Source organism: Myripristis murdjan, chromosome 6 (assembly GCF_902150065.1).
Source record: "Myripristis murdjan chromosome 6, fMyrMur1.1, whole genome shotgun sequence".
In the NCBI taxonomy this organism is placed as follows: domain Eukaryota; kingdom Metazoa; phylum Chordata; class Actinopteri; order Holocentriformes; family Holocentridae; genus Myripristis; species Myripristis murdjan.
In genome coordinates, this window is record NC_043985.1 from 26,455,510 (window position 1) to 26,471,384 (window position 15,875).

Consider the following 15,875-nt stretch of genomic DNA (forward strand, 5'->3'; position numbering starts at 1 on the left):
CTGAGATGGACACCTGACCCCCACGAGCGAACTGAGATTATAATTTAGACCTAATGGCTGCTAATTCTGATTTCTGAGTCTGAATAAAACGCAGCATTATGTGACTGGTGGCAGTGCCAAAGTTTTCGACTGACTGGCAAGAGACAAATGGCAAGCAGCAACAGTGACATTTGTCTCCCATCAGTCTTTTGGGACTACTACAACTTGGAGTGTGATCATGTGGAGCTTTTACAGTCTGATGAGAATGGTTGTATAATAAGAGCATAGCAATGAATTTATGCCGGATAAGCTGTGGTGTTTTTGTGTGCGCTTGTATTACTCACTGCAGCAGCTCTGTGTCGGACGACTGCAGCAGGTTGAGAATATGGGAGGACTCTGAGGAGGTGCTGATGTCTCCCTCTCTGCCTGCTTTGGCTGTCAGCTTGTAGAGACTGGAGCAGCTGAGAGCCAACTCCAGAGCATCCATCCAGCACCGGCCTGCAGAGACCAGCAGAAACGTTAGAGGCAGGAGGTATTGCTTTCAGCAAACAGCAAAATAAAATAGAAATTCAACACTTGAGAACATGCAGTCCCCCCCCAGCCAAACACACACACACATATGCCTCACCATCAGATTCAGAGGCAGCTCTGAAGATCAGGTAGTTGCTGGGTAGAGGCTGCGTGATGGAGCCAACGTTCTCTCCTTTGGGACCCTGAGCATATGAAACAAACAGTGACTCACACTGCACTCCATTACAGTCATGTTGTATCAACAGAAATGGATTTTAATTTGATGTCTCTCTCAATCTGTCAAGGGCCACGAGCATAATCGAATCAGTGAGTTCATTTCGACCCTATTGTCCCCCTCAGTGCGATCACAGCAGTCTTCGCAGTACAAACCAGCTGAGAAGTGCTGATGTTGTTTGAGCTCCATCGGTCTGTTTTTGAAGAGTAAAGAAAATGTCAGCAACTCTGCCCAAAAAAAGTCATGGCTGACCTTGACAGCCCAGATGGATTTGTCCAAAGGGTGGTACAGCTTGAAGCAGAAGCCATCCTTTTTGGAGGGCCTCTCGATCAGCTTGCATGCGTTGAGCAGGACGGTGCCCACCCAGTGGTCGGTTTTGGGGGTCTTATAGATCAAAAGTACCCCAGGCTTCAGGGCACACCACAGCTTGGTCCAGCTCTTCAAAGAGCCACGGATCTGAGGAAGCACAAAGAATTGCTTTTATTTACCAAACATAACGTATTCCTAAGAAATGCGATCTTGCTAATTGGTCTTGACACATTACAGAACAGATGTAAAATACAGGATTAAACTCTGAGATGTAAAGAAAGAAAAAAACTAGACCATGTAATATCCATGTTCATGCCTGACTTTACTTCATTAATTAGTTAAGAACATTTGTTTAAAAAAGCTTCTACAGTTATTTTACAAATATTATTTAACAAAGGAACTGAAATGACTGGGAACACTGTGCATATTACCTATTATGACTGGCAGATGAATGTGGACAATAAACAAGTGATCTACAACAAATTAAACAGTAGCCAAGCAGAACACCAAGACTGTAGACTGGTCAAAAAAAGTTAAACTACAATCAAAATCATTTAAAATATTCTGACTAGTAAAAAAGTAGATTAGGCCATAAAAACAAGATGGCTGAAATAAATCGGCCTTGGCCTTTCGGTGATTGGTGGCTGCTACACCTGACTGGCCTCGTGCAGCATGAGCCGCTCATAACAATATGTCACTTCAACACATAACCTTTTAGTTTGTCAGTTTCATAATCAAATTCTCTTCCTCTTTATCAAGCTATTAAAATCATATCGTCAATATTTCAGAATAAGGGGTACAACTTATTGATGAAATGCTGCTCACGCCTGTTTGGTAACAGTTGATATGCAAAACACAACTAGGCTGACAGGCTGAATGGTTTGTGTTAGCGTCTGGGTGTAACTGAGCAGCGTTCAGAGTGTCGCATCACACTAAGTCGTCCTGACAGGATCCTTGTACCTTTAGCCAGTTTGACATGATGACGACACTGGGGTCCTTTAGAGCGCTGAACAGTTCTTTGGCTGCCCGTTTCTTCTCCTGTCTGTAATTCTGTTTCTGGAGCTGGAAAACAGACAAAACCACCTGAATGAGTCATCAGTCTTCAGCTTGTAGGAGGATAGATCTAAAAATACAATCACTAGGGGGAAGCAGAGTCAAACACATTTCATGCTGGCATGCTGTTGGTTGCCTCTGCTTGTCATTAACATAATTCATTTGCAGCCGTTTGAAAAGATTGTTTAAAAATAGGCACACATTTAAAATATAACTTGAATATATATGGGAAAAGGAAATATTCTCAAAGAGTCAGTGCACATTGTTGCTGGTGAGCTGAGGTTGAGCCTACAAAGATAGAAGAGTGTAAAATGATTTATCAAACAGCTGTGATCATTTCAAATGGCTGACAAAATGTTAACATCCGTCACAAACATTTCCAACTAGCCTCTTACAAGAGGGGACAGGAAGTGATGTGTACCTTGAGAGACTCCTTCCGGGCCAGCTTCTCCGTGGGGGAGGGGCAATCCTTCTCCACACCATTGAACATTCTGGACTCAGACTGGAGGAGGGAGAAGAGGAGAAGATAAGTGAGAACCAAGTTTAAATCTTGCCAATTTACCACCACGCCACGGCTACACAATTAATCGTGCATAACCATTTATCAAGACTTTCGTTTCCAGAATTCATAATTGTACAGTACTGAGCTGTAAATTACAATGTCTACTGTGGCTGTAATTTGTCAACATCTTGACAGAGGATTTGGAAAGTGCAATAAAATAATTGTGTTCCTCAGATTCATTATGTTGATTAATAGTGATAACAATATCTAGCAGAACATTTGGGATTATTATGCAGCCCTATTAAGAGCTAAAAACAGAACAAAAAAAATGCAATCAACTCTCAATGCAGTGCTCATTAACTAACTCCAATCTTTGATATCAGATAATGAGCACCACATTCTTAAAATGCCCCATATGCCCAGTCTTGAGCTGACACCACTGCAGCACAGCTGTTATCCCCTGGGTTATGTGGAGCAGGTGGGTGGTCAGCCCGATCCAGCCAGCGAGGCAGCACAGCAGTCAGTCAGTATTTCTGTCAGAGGATGACCCCTACAACTCCATTCCGCCTGTTTTTTCCCCATCAACAAATCCACTGATTTCCTAAATTAAAGACCAACGGGCCAAAAGACTCCACTGACCAGTCAGTCAGTAAATAATCTTAATGGAAAGTCCTCCTCTGATTTCGCTGTGGCAAGTAATCAGTAAATAATAACTACTTTTCCTTTATGAGCTTACTCAGCATGATTCACGGTATTATCTGGTGAGCCAACACTGGTATTGAGTCCTACGCATCTATATTTACAAGAGGCCCTTATTTGTGTGTAGTACACAACTACAACCCAGTGTAAATGGCAGCATGTGGTGCTAGGGTTAGGCTGTGCTGAGTCTCCCATTGTTCCACAAGGGCTTTTGGGATGGGAGAAAGGCCAAAGGGCCAGAGATGCAGCTGCGTCTCTGAACCATTCTGTACACAAATGAGATGCTGGGAGGAGAGGAGAGAAAATGAACTAGAACCAGTGGAAACCTTTATTGATCACATCTGGCAGCTGAATAAAGGTTTGAGTTGTCAAGAAATTGGTTTATGATGTTGCTACAGACAGGGCTCGCAGTGTGGCAGCTAAGTCAGTGTGCGTCAGATGTTTTTCATTCCTGTTATGTTAATGATTTTTCCAACAGAGTGAGTGAGTCTTTTTTTACCCACCAAAGTCTGGTCTTGCTGTCAGGAAAAAACACCAACGTACTGAACATTTGAGACAAGCTGTACAATGCATATTCTGCTGCATGCCTAAAATATAAACCCATTTGTAAATTGTCCACCTAATGAGCCAATTAAAGATTGTGAAGTAGCATCCCAATCAGAAGCTGGGTTCTTACCTTGCTGCTCGGTGACTGGGCAGGACTGAGCTCATTACTCAGCATGGAGAGACCATCCCTGTCTGGCTCACTGCCTGGTGGGGGACACACAATACACAACACACAGTCACATAAAAATATATTCAATGAACAAACCTGCTGTATGGCAGACCAAGAAAAAAACTTGGGTGTCCATTTTTAGAGAAATGGACACTAAAATGTCATGTTTTTTGAGTTATTTTCTTTTTCTGTGTTGCCAGCCTTGACCTCCTGGTCTCTCACCTGGGCTGAGGTGGTAGAGGTCATTGTCTCCTCCGTAGGACAGGTTTCGGGTGAGGGCACGGGGGTCGATTTTTGGCGGGGAGGTGGCATTAGGGCACAGAGAAAACCTCCGGTGGAACAAGTTCTCCTCCTTCATCCTGACAACCTGCTCGTCCTCTGGAGGCAGAACGGCAGACAGAGAGGGAGGAGAAGTGGAGGAGAGGAGGAAATAGAGGTGTAAAGGCAGAGAAAAGGGGAGGAAATGGGGAAAAGAAACATTTGATTAGGCAAATGCTATTTTCAAGACTTTTTCATGGTCATAAGAATTACATGTTAATTTAATGATTGCAGTCACAAGATTTACCTACAAGGGAAACACACAGTTCAGTGACGTGGTTTATCCTCTACCCCCTCTCAGTCCTTCCTTAAAACATCTGATCTCTCTTTCTCTGTGACTTCTAGCTCTTACACTCTTCCTCTCTTTGTCTCCTTGTGATTCTATCACTCTGTCTGGTCCCTCCTCTCTCTCTCTCTCTCTCCCTCTCTCTCTCTCTCTCCCTTGTTGCCAATGCTAACAAGGACCCACTGTGCGAGAATATGTCAGCCTGTTCTTATAACTGGACTGTACATGGCAGTGACAGGCCACCCAGGCTGCACAGTGTCAGTGCATGTGACAGATAGCCTCTCCACACAAGTTCACAGCCCGTCCACACAGGGCCACTTGTCTATGACCCCCCCTCCCCACCTCCGCGCTCTTCATCAGCCCACAGATCATGAGCAATGTGCATCTGCAGTTGCACCCTTGACACCCAAATGGGTCCCACCTTATAAGGAGACGAACTCCACATGCGTGCAGGTTGGGGATAAAGGCAGCCATTATAGATGTGTGTATGATCATGCCGCCGCTCTGTGGTTTTATGCTTGTTGCTGCTGGCGATGGAAAAAGGATGTGCTTTTGTGGGCTCACAGCTACGAGTGGATATATTGTGTTTTCAGGCCACCATCCCCACACAAAGGAAACAATGAGTGCCTGGCGTACACAGACCTGTGCCAAGCCTGTTAGTCTTTTGCACATCTGTCTGCTGTTAATGAGGGAGGGATGTTTTTCTTCTTTGATCCCAGGAGACAGAGTGACGCAGCACTTTGCTTCGCTCTGCTTCCTCCCTCCTCCTGCTCTTTCCATCTTTCCTCGCTCTTGTTTTCTCCTCCGCTGAGCTTTGTAGGTTATTGACAAGGTGCAAACTATTCATAGCCCAGTATCAACAACTGCAGAGGTTCGTGACTGTGTCCAGACAGATCATTAAGCTCATTCAAAGAGGTTGGCGAGCTGATCGCGCCACATCGGATCAGACAGTAAAACGCTGGGGTTAATGGAGTGTGGCTGTTACCACCTGGGTCTGTCTGGACGGCCACGCTGTGTTCTGCTCAGATCAATATAAAGCTTTCCATTTTCCTTGGGAGAAGAAACAGATATAGTCAGGCTAGACCTTCTGACTCCCAGCCTACACACAGCAGTCTCGCCTACCAATCCTGGGCTGCAACATCCAGGAACAGTGTGTTACATAAACACTCATTCATGGACAGTCTTCTCACAAACTGATTCATTTTTAAACTCTCCCACATTTTTCGGCCGTGACTACACCGTTTCAGGATGTCAATACTGCATGTTGCAAAATCCTGCGCACATACTGTATTGCTAAGTGATCAGAGTGTACCCGGGTGATCGGTAAGCTGGAGGTAGACAATGCCTTTCTCATTCAGCAAAGCACATTAAAAAAATTGAAATCACATCTAAGTGGTGGGAGGGAGTACTTTAATCCTTGTATCAGACAGCAGTCTTCCCTGTATGTCAGTGACAGTGTAAGAGCATTACTGAACACCGCTGAGTATGAGTGCGTACGTGTGAGAGAGAAAGAAATAAAGAGAAGACTGCACTATGAGGAGGTCAGCCACTTTCAATTTAAAGGGAGGGAACATACATTATTCTAGCAGTGTCTTGGAATAGATCAGTAATACCTGATGTAACCTCTCATACAAACAGACACATGTAAAACACACACACACACACACACACACACACACACACACACACACACTCAAGTATCCCTTCCCTGCTTTCTCAGCATACCACTCCCTATCCTGCCTCTGTGACTCATTCTCTCAACCTCCTGACTGCCTCCTTATTTCTAATCTTGCCATCCATTCTCCTCTTCATCTCACCCTGTCCTCCTTTGTTTTGTTTTGGTTTTTTTGTGGGTTTTTTTTTTTCCAGAGAGCTAAGAACAGAAGAGATTGGAGAGAAAGACAGAGAGAGAGAGAGAGAGGGGGAGAGAGAGAGAGAGAGAGAGGGAAGGAGAGGGGGAGGGAGGGAAGGTGAATTCAGTCTTCCCAAAAAGAAGCCTGAACCGTCCTTGTTGGGTTGGTCTATAAATAGCATTCCAATGCTGCAGTGCGTGTGTTCATGTGTAGCACAGTGCTGTGAACCCCGGGTGGGATGCAGACTGCATGTAAAAGAGCTTCTAGTTTTGAGTGGCACAATCACCACAACGTACTGGCAAACACACACACACACACACACACACACACACACACACACAAAATTAATACCACTTACAGTTCCAGCCCCCAGGGAGGGCCAGCGTATCGTGGGCAGATATGCTGACTGACATGACAAACCAATCACAGCCGGTCCTCACAGCTGCAGGGCGGGATTTGCTGGGAGAAAGCGACTACTGGGTGTATGAGAATGTTACTTTAGTCTCCTACTCGCATGGGTGTGGCATCCATGCATGCTCGATGTATGTGCGTCACGCCTGCCAGATGGACATGTGTGAGAGTCCATGTCTGTGTGTGTGTTTAGCGGCGTGTGCATGAAATTGAGCATACGTGATGGCGTGTGTGCGCCTGCTTCGCTTCTGCTGCAGGCTGGAGGGAGGATTACACAGGCTGTAGCTTCACAGGAGAGAGGAAACGCTCACCACTCCAACCGGAGAATCCCAGCTGCAGTGATGAAGCAGGCACACACACACACACACACAAAGGCATAAACACACACACATGCCTGCAGTGTGGTGTGAGCTAGAGCCTACAGGTGGGTGCTGGGAACATTAGGATGCATCAGGACCAGGGATAGTCAGTGTGAATGACAAGAAAAGCAGCATATTCATTCGCTCACTTGTATGTAGGTGTGCGTGTGTGTGTTTGTGATCATGTGTGTCCATCTGTCACAATACAAGAGAACAGAGTTGGTGTCTTAGGAAGGAGCAGGATGGCTGGCTGCAGGGCATTCAGTGCTGTGGGGTTCCCAGTCTCAGCCAAGGGTCAAAGTAACATAATATGAAACTAAATGACTGACTACTGTAGCTTCAGTCTGTGGGAGGCCCGAGTAACACAAGCTGTCCTGTAAGGAAATAGAAAACAGAAGTGTGCATCGACTGCTTCATCAGAGCTCATCTTGCGCAACTTTGTCCAATGTTTCACTTGTGCCAGTCCGCCTGGAGTTTATTCTACACGGAGCAAGTCTGCACAAACAACACCCTAGTTAACTGTGAATCATTAGATCATGGTGATAGTCTGATTTGAAGTAGAAATTCATAACTTTTTTCTATTAATAAATGTCTATGGTGCTGCACTTCATCACTGATTAATACAGTATGATGGTAAATCAAATTAGTTGACACATATTGGTCTTAGTGCTGAATAATGCTGATACTGTGACTGCAACATGACTCACAAATTTAGCATCAACTATCATTTTTGCAGTATAGTTTTAGTTTTCAAATATTCAGCAAACTATTAAAATGATGGTGTCATTTTTCCTGGGGTCTGACTCTGTGTTGAACAACCATATTTTCTTATGTCTGGAGAGTACGATTTGTAAGCCATGGCATCTCTGCTGCACAAAAGAAGGCAGCAAACTCTTCTCAGTGACTCCTCTCTCCAACTCTCACTTGTCCTTCAGCTGGACTTCTGTTAAGGTGGTGCACACGTTTATCTCTGTAAGGATCCTCTCCATCATGTTGTCAGACACTTGTAATAACAACCTGAGCCTGTCAGTGGCAAAACAAGCACTTTTAGTGGACATAATTTGACATATGTGATTACATTGCAGCCTGTTTTGCAGATGCCAGCTGAAGAGTTCTTGCTCAATACTGGACCAATTCCAAAAATTTCTGTCCCTATCAGTCATTTGGGCCCCAAAAGGAGGGGGAAATAGGGCCCATGTTAAAAAAAAAATACCAACATGATCCATGGAAATTTGTAACCATTTCAAGTAATGCAATTTACATGGATTTATCAAGTCAAGCTGCTTCATGCAATACAACTGCATGTAGTCTATAGTTGATATAGACAAATAATGTCTTAAAATACTGGCAGATGCGAAACTCTTTGTTGTTTGCATCATGCAGAACACGCTCATGCAACATTATCCTCAGTGATACCTGAAAATAGAAGGAGCCATAATTTGATTAAACAATGCAGAGCCTTTCCCACTGGAGAGAGACTTTACAGACAAAAGGTCAAGATGAGAGCATCTGAGACCTTAAATGAAAACACACTGCAGTTATTCCAAAGCAAATAAATCAGGAGATTGTGCTTGTCTTTGCTTTGATCTCAAGAAGTGCTGCAATGACCTTTCCAGCAGTAACAGTAGACACAGAGTGTATGTAACAGAGAAGGTGCTGAGGAGGCGGGGGGAGGAGCGGGGGCACATGACTGGACATCAGCAACTGCAAAGGACAGTCAAAAAATACCACTGGGACCAGTTAACCTGGCAATAATAATAAATTCAGATAACAAGCCAGAAATAGATTATTCACACTGATGTGTTTCCTGGCGTGCGAAGGTAAGAGTGCGTATGAGGAGTGAAAATGCCACCCATGGTGATGGGCATCCTCCCAAAAGGGTTAGGGTTAGGTCTCATGCTCACTTCCTTCAAGTCATGTCTTTTTATATCTTCAGAGTGCAGAAAAGGTGAGAGAAACATTTCCAGTGTAGGCTACACATTTGTTTAAGAGAAAAAGGGAGGCATTACTGTGCTTGCTTGACAATAAACCACAAAAGCAGAGAGTATTTCTGCACTGACGCAGCCATTCCACCCTTTCACTGACCTTTCCTTAACACAGAAAAACAACCTGCGATAGCGCTAAACCTCAACTCTCACCACTCGTACTGCACAGTTTTGCACCTACTGCATGCCAGGCTCGGCTAACATTAACCTCCTTTTCTTCTCCATGGCTATGCTACACAGGCGCTAGGCTAATATTTACCGAGGGCTATGGACTTATAAAGAACTACCTGTGGAAAAGATAACAGACGTGGCAAGAGCTGGCCAGTTGATAACACAAACATTCTTGTGTCCTACAATAACCTTGAACTATGAGTGACGGGGAGCGGAAAAAAACACAAAAGGGTTTGACTCGCAGTTACCCTGTCGATGTGTAAGCACTTATCTTGTTGTCACATGGGGCCTGCTGCTTTTTATTAATGATTAGACCACACGGGAGCAGGAGGAAGGGGAGACGTGAGGACCGGTGTCTGGGAGGGAACATGTTGACATGTTGTGAGCTGCACAATGTTTATATAATTGACTGCTCAAAGTAGCACACAATCTGACAGACAGGTGCCAGGGTGCAGATGTGCACGCTGATAGTGACCTGAGAATCTGCGTCAGGCGAGAAATGCTGGGGTATTCAGTCTCATGTTGAAAGGAAGCCTACTTTTGTTTTAGTGTCCATTAATCCTACATCACAGTGACGTTACATCTGTTAACACTAGTTCTATTTCAGGAAGAAACTGTCACATCAGATTTACGTACTCTGAATTAGCCTACGTTTCACATTAAAATTTGTGCTTTGTAATCTGACACACACACGCACACACAAACACACACATACAAAAGACTTGGGTAATAAACTGGGAAACTAAGTCAAATGAATCGTCTTACTGAATCCACCCTATTCCCTGTTGATAGTGTTGCCTCACCAGTCTCCACTTCCCAGTGTGTTGGTCAGCATGGCGGATCGACAAGAACGAGGAAACACTCAAAATTCAACAAGAATACAACAGAATCAGAATCAGAAATACTTTATTGATCCTCAAGTGGAAATTGGGTAAATGTATGTAATGTGTCACACTCATATCGACTAAATTTTCTCTGTCCATTTCTATTTCTCCACAGCAAAGTACATAAACAGGTTTAAAAATGGATTCAATAAACACATTAAATACTGGATTAAGACAGAATAAAATGTTGTTGCACCTCAGGCCAATATTCACTCGGTGTAACAATCAGTGCTGGCCAATAATGAGTGACACTAGATGAGGGACAACCCAACACGTGTGACCTTGACTCCCAAACTCTGCGCTGTGTGTACGTGTATGTTTACATGTATGTTTACATGCACGCCCTGTACTGTTTGTCCAGCATATGTAACAGCGTGTGGGAGAACTGCTCTACTGAGAGCCAGCGCCAAGCCAGCTGTTCCTAATATGACGGCACAGATTAAGTCCGACTCCATCTACTCTTCCTTGAACGTCGCCGATCCCCCTAACCTCCATCTCCAACGACAACAGGATTAACGGATGGTCATATGGCCTAGATTCTGCACGAGGCGGAGCTTCGGTCAACCACATAAGCACACTAATGGACTGTTGCCAAGTCTACGCATCAGCAAAGTGCACAGCAACGGCAGACAGACAGACAGCTTATTGCAACGCTACAGTGAATACAGTAAACATCCTCTTAATGGAATACACTCAGACAAACACACACACACACACACATACACACAGGAGACCAATGACGACATCCACCATAAGCACACGTACGCCAAGGAGGCTGGATGTGCAGGCAATTGTTCCATTTCCATTTGCATTCATAATTCAGGCCTTTATACTGGTGCTGCAAGATTAGACTAATACTGTCTATCTTAACATCCACCTTGCACTGTTTTTTTCAATAAAATTATCATGTAACCTCTAACCTCTCAGTAAACCATTAAGCTATTGTGTAAACACAGTCAAGAAAAGAAAAAAAAAACAAAAACAAAGCAAAGGCCAGGTGTAATTATGCTCTTTCTAAAAGGACACATGGTCAAATAATTCCACATTTTTACTGCATTAAAAAAAAAAAACACACACACATATGCACACAGGAGTCTAGTTTTTGGCAGGTTGTGGTAGGTTGTGTGGTTTGGTTGCTCTATCCTGAACCCTGCTAGGAGTGCAGGTATATTTTGGGGAAATGCCTTCCAGCCAAACTTCAGCTTTGATGTCACTTAAAATAGGAAACTCCCCTGTTGTGACAGACTGCAGTGGTCCTTCCTGTCCTGCCCCCAACTGGCTCTCTGTCTGCCTTATTATAGCAAGCCATGCAAACCCTAATCCCCTCTGTGGCCTTGCAGGCCTCCTCATCACCTCTAACCCTTCACTATCCCCCTGCAATGCCTATCTCTGCACTATTTCCATCCTGCTCCACCCAGCATGCCCCTCCCTAATGCTGCAGCAACACCACCACCACACTGTGTTTCACTGCCTCATTTCATTTCCATTTCCCTCTACCCATCTGATCATCCAAACTCCACAGGTCAGTTCTATTTCAACAGCTCACTGTTGACTGTGAACTTATATATAATTTGTCTCTTGCCTACCTGTAATACTTTGATGTTGTATCTACATGTAATTCGTCTCTGTAGCTCAATGAACTGACCCTCTGATAACTCAAGATGTCACTTAACAACAAAAACCATCCTCTCCCCTCACACACCTCCACAGGCATACAGTACATAAAAACATCCTCTTCTCCAGAAAATATCTGATCCTGTTCTAAAAGAGAAGAAGCTCTCTGATTATAAGCCAGCTGGGGAGAGAAAGATGGCAGTAATCAGAGAGGGTGCAGGTCTCTTTCTATTCTCCCCCATACCTCTACCAAAGACATCCAGGGGCACAGCACTGACAGGCAACTGAAGGCTAATTGGGCAGAATGCCTCCATTGTTGTGATCCTCAGGTTAGACTGGCAGTAGGCCCTAACCCTTGGTACACACAGCCCAATTCTGAGAACAGAGGCTTCTGTCAGAGGCGATGGGGAAAAAGCAAGGTAAACACAGCCTGAAAATGAGACCTGAAACTCCCTGCAGGGAGGGTGAGAAATGAGCCCAGCAGTTGGTCTGAGCTAAGCTCTGAAAGTTCAAGCTAAGTAAGACCACCGCCATCCACTTTTCAAAGTTCACACTCTGGGCTCACTTCATGCAGCAGTAATGAAACTCTTCCTCGATAAGATTTGCTGTGGTTGTTATTACGTTACACCTTTCAAGGCTGCAGGATACAGTATTATTCCAGGTACAACAATCCATCCATGCACTGACTTGCTTTAACCACTGACACCCACGCCTAAATGACAAAGTAACAAAGACAATCACCGCTACAGCTGCCTCTATCAACTCTTGTCACTCTTGATTAATTTATCCATTTTTTAAATTAACTGATCTGAAATCTCATTTATAAAATGTTAACAAAATATTGACAAATGCCTACAAATTACCAGAGCCCAAAGTGAGATCTTGAAACTGTTTACTTTGTCTGATTGGCAGCCCAGAAAAAAAAAAAAAAATCAACAATTTAAATCAAAGGAAGACAAGCGAACCTTAACCTAGTAAATGATATTTTACTTTATTTTTACTGGATAAATGCCTGTAACGACTGGTCAATTATCAAAATTATGTACATTTTCTGTCAGCCCACCAATTAATTGACTGATCATTTAAGCACTACACAACACTTCTATCTTTTGGGTGACTTGAGGCTAAAACATTGTTAATCTCTAAAATGTAGAGAAGTGGTCCAGAGTCGTGCACTGGAGCCGTCTGACCAGGTAGATGGAACGAGCTTGTTAGCCGTATGTACAGTTGGATGCAGGCCCGGGGCGGCTGTCTGTGAGGGCGGGCGTTAAGCAGGCCAGGCCAGGCCAGGCCAGGCCGCCGCCATGGCGCTGCACCCTGGGGGGCTGCCTAGCATAACCTCTTTGTTTACACATGCATGCATAAACATACAAGCAAGCACATATATGCAGACACGTGTGCTTGTACATGTACACACAAATACACACTTAGAAGACAGGAGCACACAACCATGGCTGTGTTTAGTTAGGCAATTAACAATAAGCAACAGCCACTCAGACTGACTTGCAAAAGGCTGAGGAGCTCCCAGTAATGCCACTCTCTTTCATTTCAGTGTCACACATGGTTACCTCGCCTAATAGGAACGAGTCATTACAGTACCATAAGAAGCTGTGACCATGACTTTGGCTTGTACTGATATGCGGCCTCCCTCACTTCTATTTTCTTACTGTTCTTTCTGCCCGAGGACACACAAGGACACTCCAAAGTTCAGTGCCACTTTCACTCTATTCAGGCTTCTGTCAGTGTCTTTGGAATGAACCTGACGGCTTTAGAGACGCTCATCTGACGCCCTTGCTGTAGGCATGTTCACATCAACACGCACATACACGCATGTATGCACACATCACACAGCTTCAGTGACTCAATTCTGGGTGTGAACCAGACAAGGCAACTTAGCGGTGACCAAAAACTAGACACAATAATGCAACTGGTTTCCTTACCAGAGAGCCTGGATGCCACAGTCACTACAAAGAAATGCTGAATGCAACTCTTCCCTTTCAGTTCTGACCGTATTACAAATACTTGTTTTAAGTACCTACATTTTTACTAGCTCTGACTGGAAAGTTGACACATAACCATGCTGGAGAAGATGCTAGCAAATGAGATGCTAGCATATGCAAGCAAACATGAGCTGTAAACAGTGTGATGGCTTCATGCAGAGAGCTGCTTAATTGAAATGACTGAAGGAATGCCATCAGGTGTCCGCCTAGAAAACATGGAGAACCAACAGAGCGATGAGTCAAATTCAAGTTGCAATCCGCTGCGTAGGAACACTGAATCTAAATGAAGCTGTCCAATACTTTCTAATAAAAAAGCCAAGCTCACCAGTAATGTTCCTCTTGGGCTTTGTGCAGGTTGACAGCCTAGTATTATGTAATGACAACTATCTGTCATATTTGATTATTGACTCTGGCTGCCTTCAACATCATTACTTCTAAAACTAACTTTAACCACAACAGACTGAACACACTAGCACAGTGACAAGGAGGGTTTGCTGGGATTAGGAAATGTGCAAATGCAACATGCAAGCAGTGGTGTTCTGGACACCAAATACGTTGAGAATTTCACCTAACTGACCAATCCTAAGTCCTACCTCCCAAATGCAAACAATAGTGTGGTCAATGGTATCTTAGTAAATGTTGTTTATGCAGCTCCTTGGTGAACTGTTGTTCCTGGAGTCCATGCAGCAGAAACAGACAGAGACTGAACAAAACCAAAACAAGCCTGAGCCACACACCTCCTCTGTCCCACAACGAGACACAGGAGTATTAATTAACACTGAAAAGCTCACCTATGTTTGGTTGAAGGTAAGGTATCATGTTGGATTCATAAAAAGACCCACTCAAGAGTTAACATTACAGTTGGGGAATATGCCAACTTAACATCACCTGACCGGAGCCCTGCTTCACTAGGTAAGTGGTTAGCAGGATAGCCTAGTATAGCCTCGGTGACACTGATGACTTCCAAGAGGCATCCCGTAAAAAGAAGAGCAGTGCTTTGACCATGACATATTTCGATCCACCTGAACATACTGACATACAACATGTTGCATGATTAATTGAAACTGTGGAAATAAACACAAAAGAAAGAACAGTTTTCTACTGGAAAAGTGCATCTTGGACATAGTGGGGTCACCTTTTTGAAGATCGTCATGTAAAAAGAAAAGGTCAAATTGCTGCCACCCTGACACCCACCTTATCTAGCCATCAGCAGGGATACTGTTCTGCTTTCAAATGTGATGTTTTCTTGGTTGTGATTCAGTGTGATCAGACCACTCGGTCATCAGACTAGTTAAGAACATTCTCACAGTAACATTTTAGTGTGAATTTCATTTTCTTTTAATCAGAGAGCAAATAGTTGAGGCTACATATTCAGTGACAGCAAAACATCGCCCACATCTGAGACCATTCAAGAGTGTTAAATGCTTCCTGAAAACAGTGTTAATGACTGTCAGGCTGATTGTTAAAGTGAATGCTGACATGGTTTCGGGGGTCAGGGGTGAAGGTCACCGCTGCCATTCTCCCAATACACTCTCATTCAATCAGTGTAGCACACAGTCTGTTAGGATGGCTCCACCAAGGCATCACTAATGATGGGAAGAAATGGATGGAAAACTGGATGAGCGATGGGATGGGAGGACAAATACTGGAGGAGGGAGATTTTGATGACACTCCAAGTGACAGCTTAAATGTAGCATGAAAAGGAGCCTTTCTTTAGACATTCTTTCACAACTGGCAAAGGGAAGTGGGCTTTTAACACCAAAAATGCTTGTCTGAGTCTCTGGCTGGCTGGGAAAATCTGGTTGGGAGAAGTGAATGAGTAATATCCTCTCCACCCAAATTAACTCCTGACAAAGTGCCCTTGAGCAAAGCACTTACTCTTCAATTGCAATAGCGGCAGCTCAATGGTCAACAACAAAGGACTGTCTGTATGAGGCATTTGCAAGCTATGAATATGTGGAGTGGTAGGATAGTACGGCAAAATGTTGCTGT

General features: G+C 44.1%; 1 protein-coding gene across 3 annotated transcripts in view; it reads right to left on the bottom strand.

The window, feature by feature from the left end:
• osbpl5 (oxysterol binding protein-like 5) overlaps positions 1-15,875 on the bottom strand; it is a 54,764-nt gene that overhangs the window by 15,684 nt on the left and 23,205 nt on the right. For all 3 annotated transcript variants that reach the window (XM_030053018.1, XM_030053017.1, XM_030053019.1), the window contains 7 exons: positions 4,225-4,380; positions 3,964-4,037; positions 2,508-2,588; positions 1,994-2,095; positions 977-1,180; positions 608-692; positions 324-477 (listed from right to left, as the gene is read on the bottom strand). In XM_030053018.1, coding sequence (XP_029908878.1) covers positions 324-477; positions 608-692; positions 977-1,180; positions 1,994-2,095; positions 2,508-2,588; positions 3,964-4,037; positions 4,225-4,360 — 836 coding nt within the window. In that variant the 5' untranslated portion in view covers positions 4,361-4,380. The remainder of the gene's footprint in view (positions 1-323; positions 478-607; positions 693-976; positions 1,181-1,993; positions 2,096-2,507; positions 2,589-3,963; positions 4,038-4,224; positions 4,381-15,875) is intronic.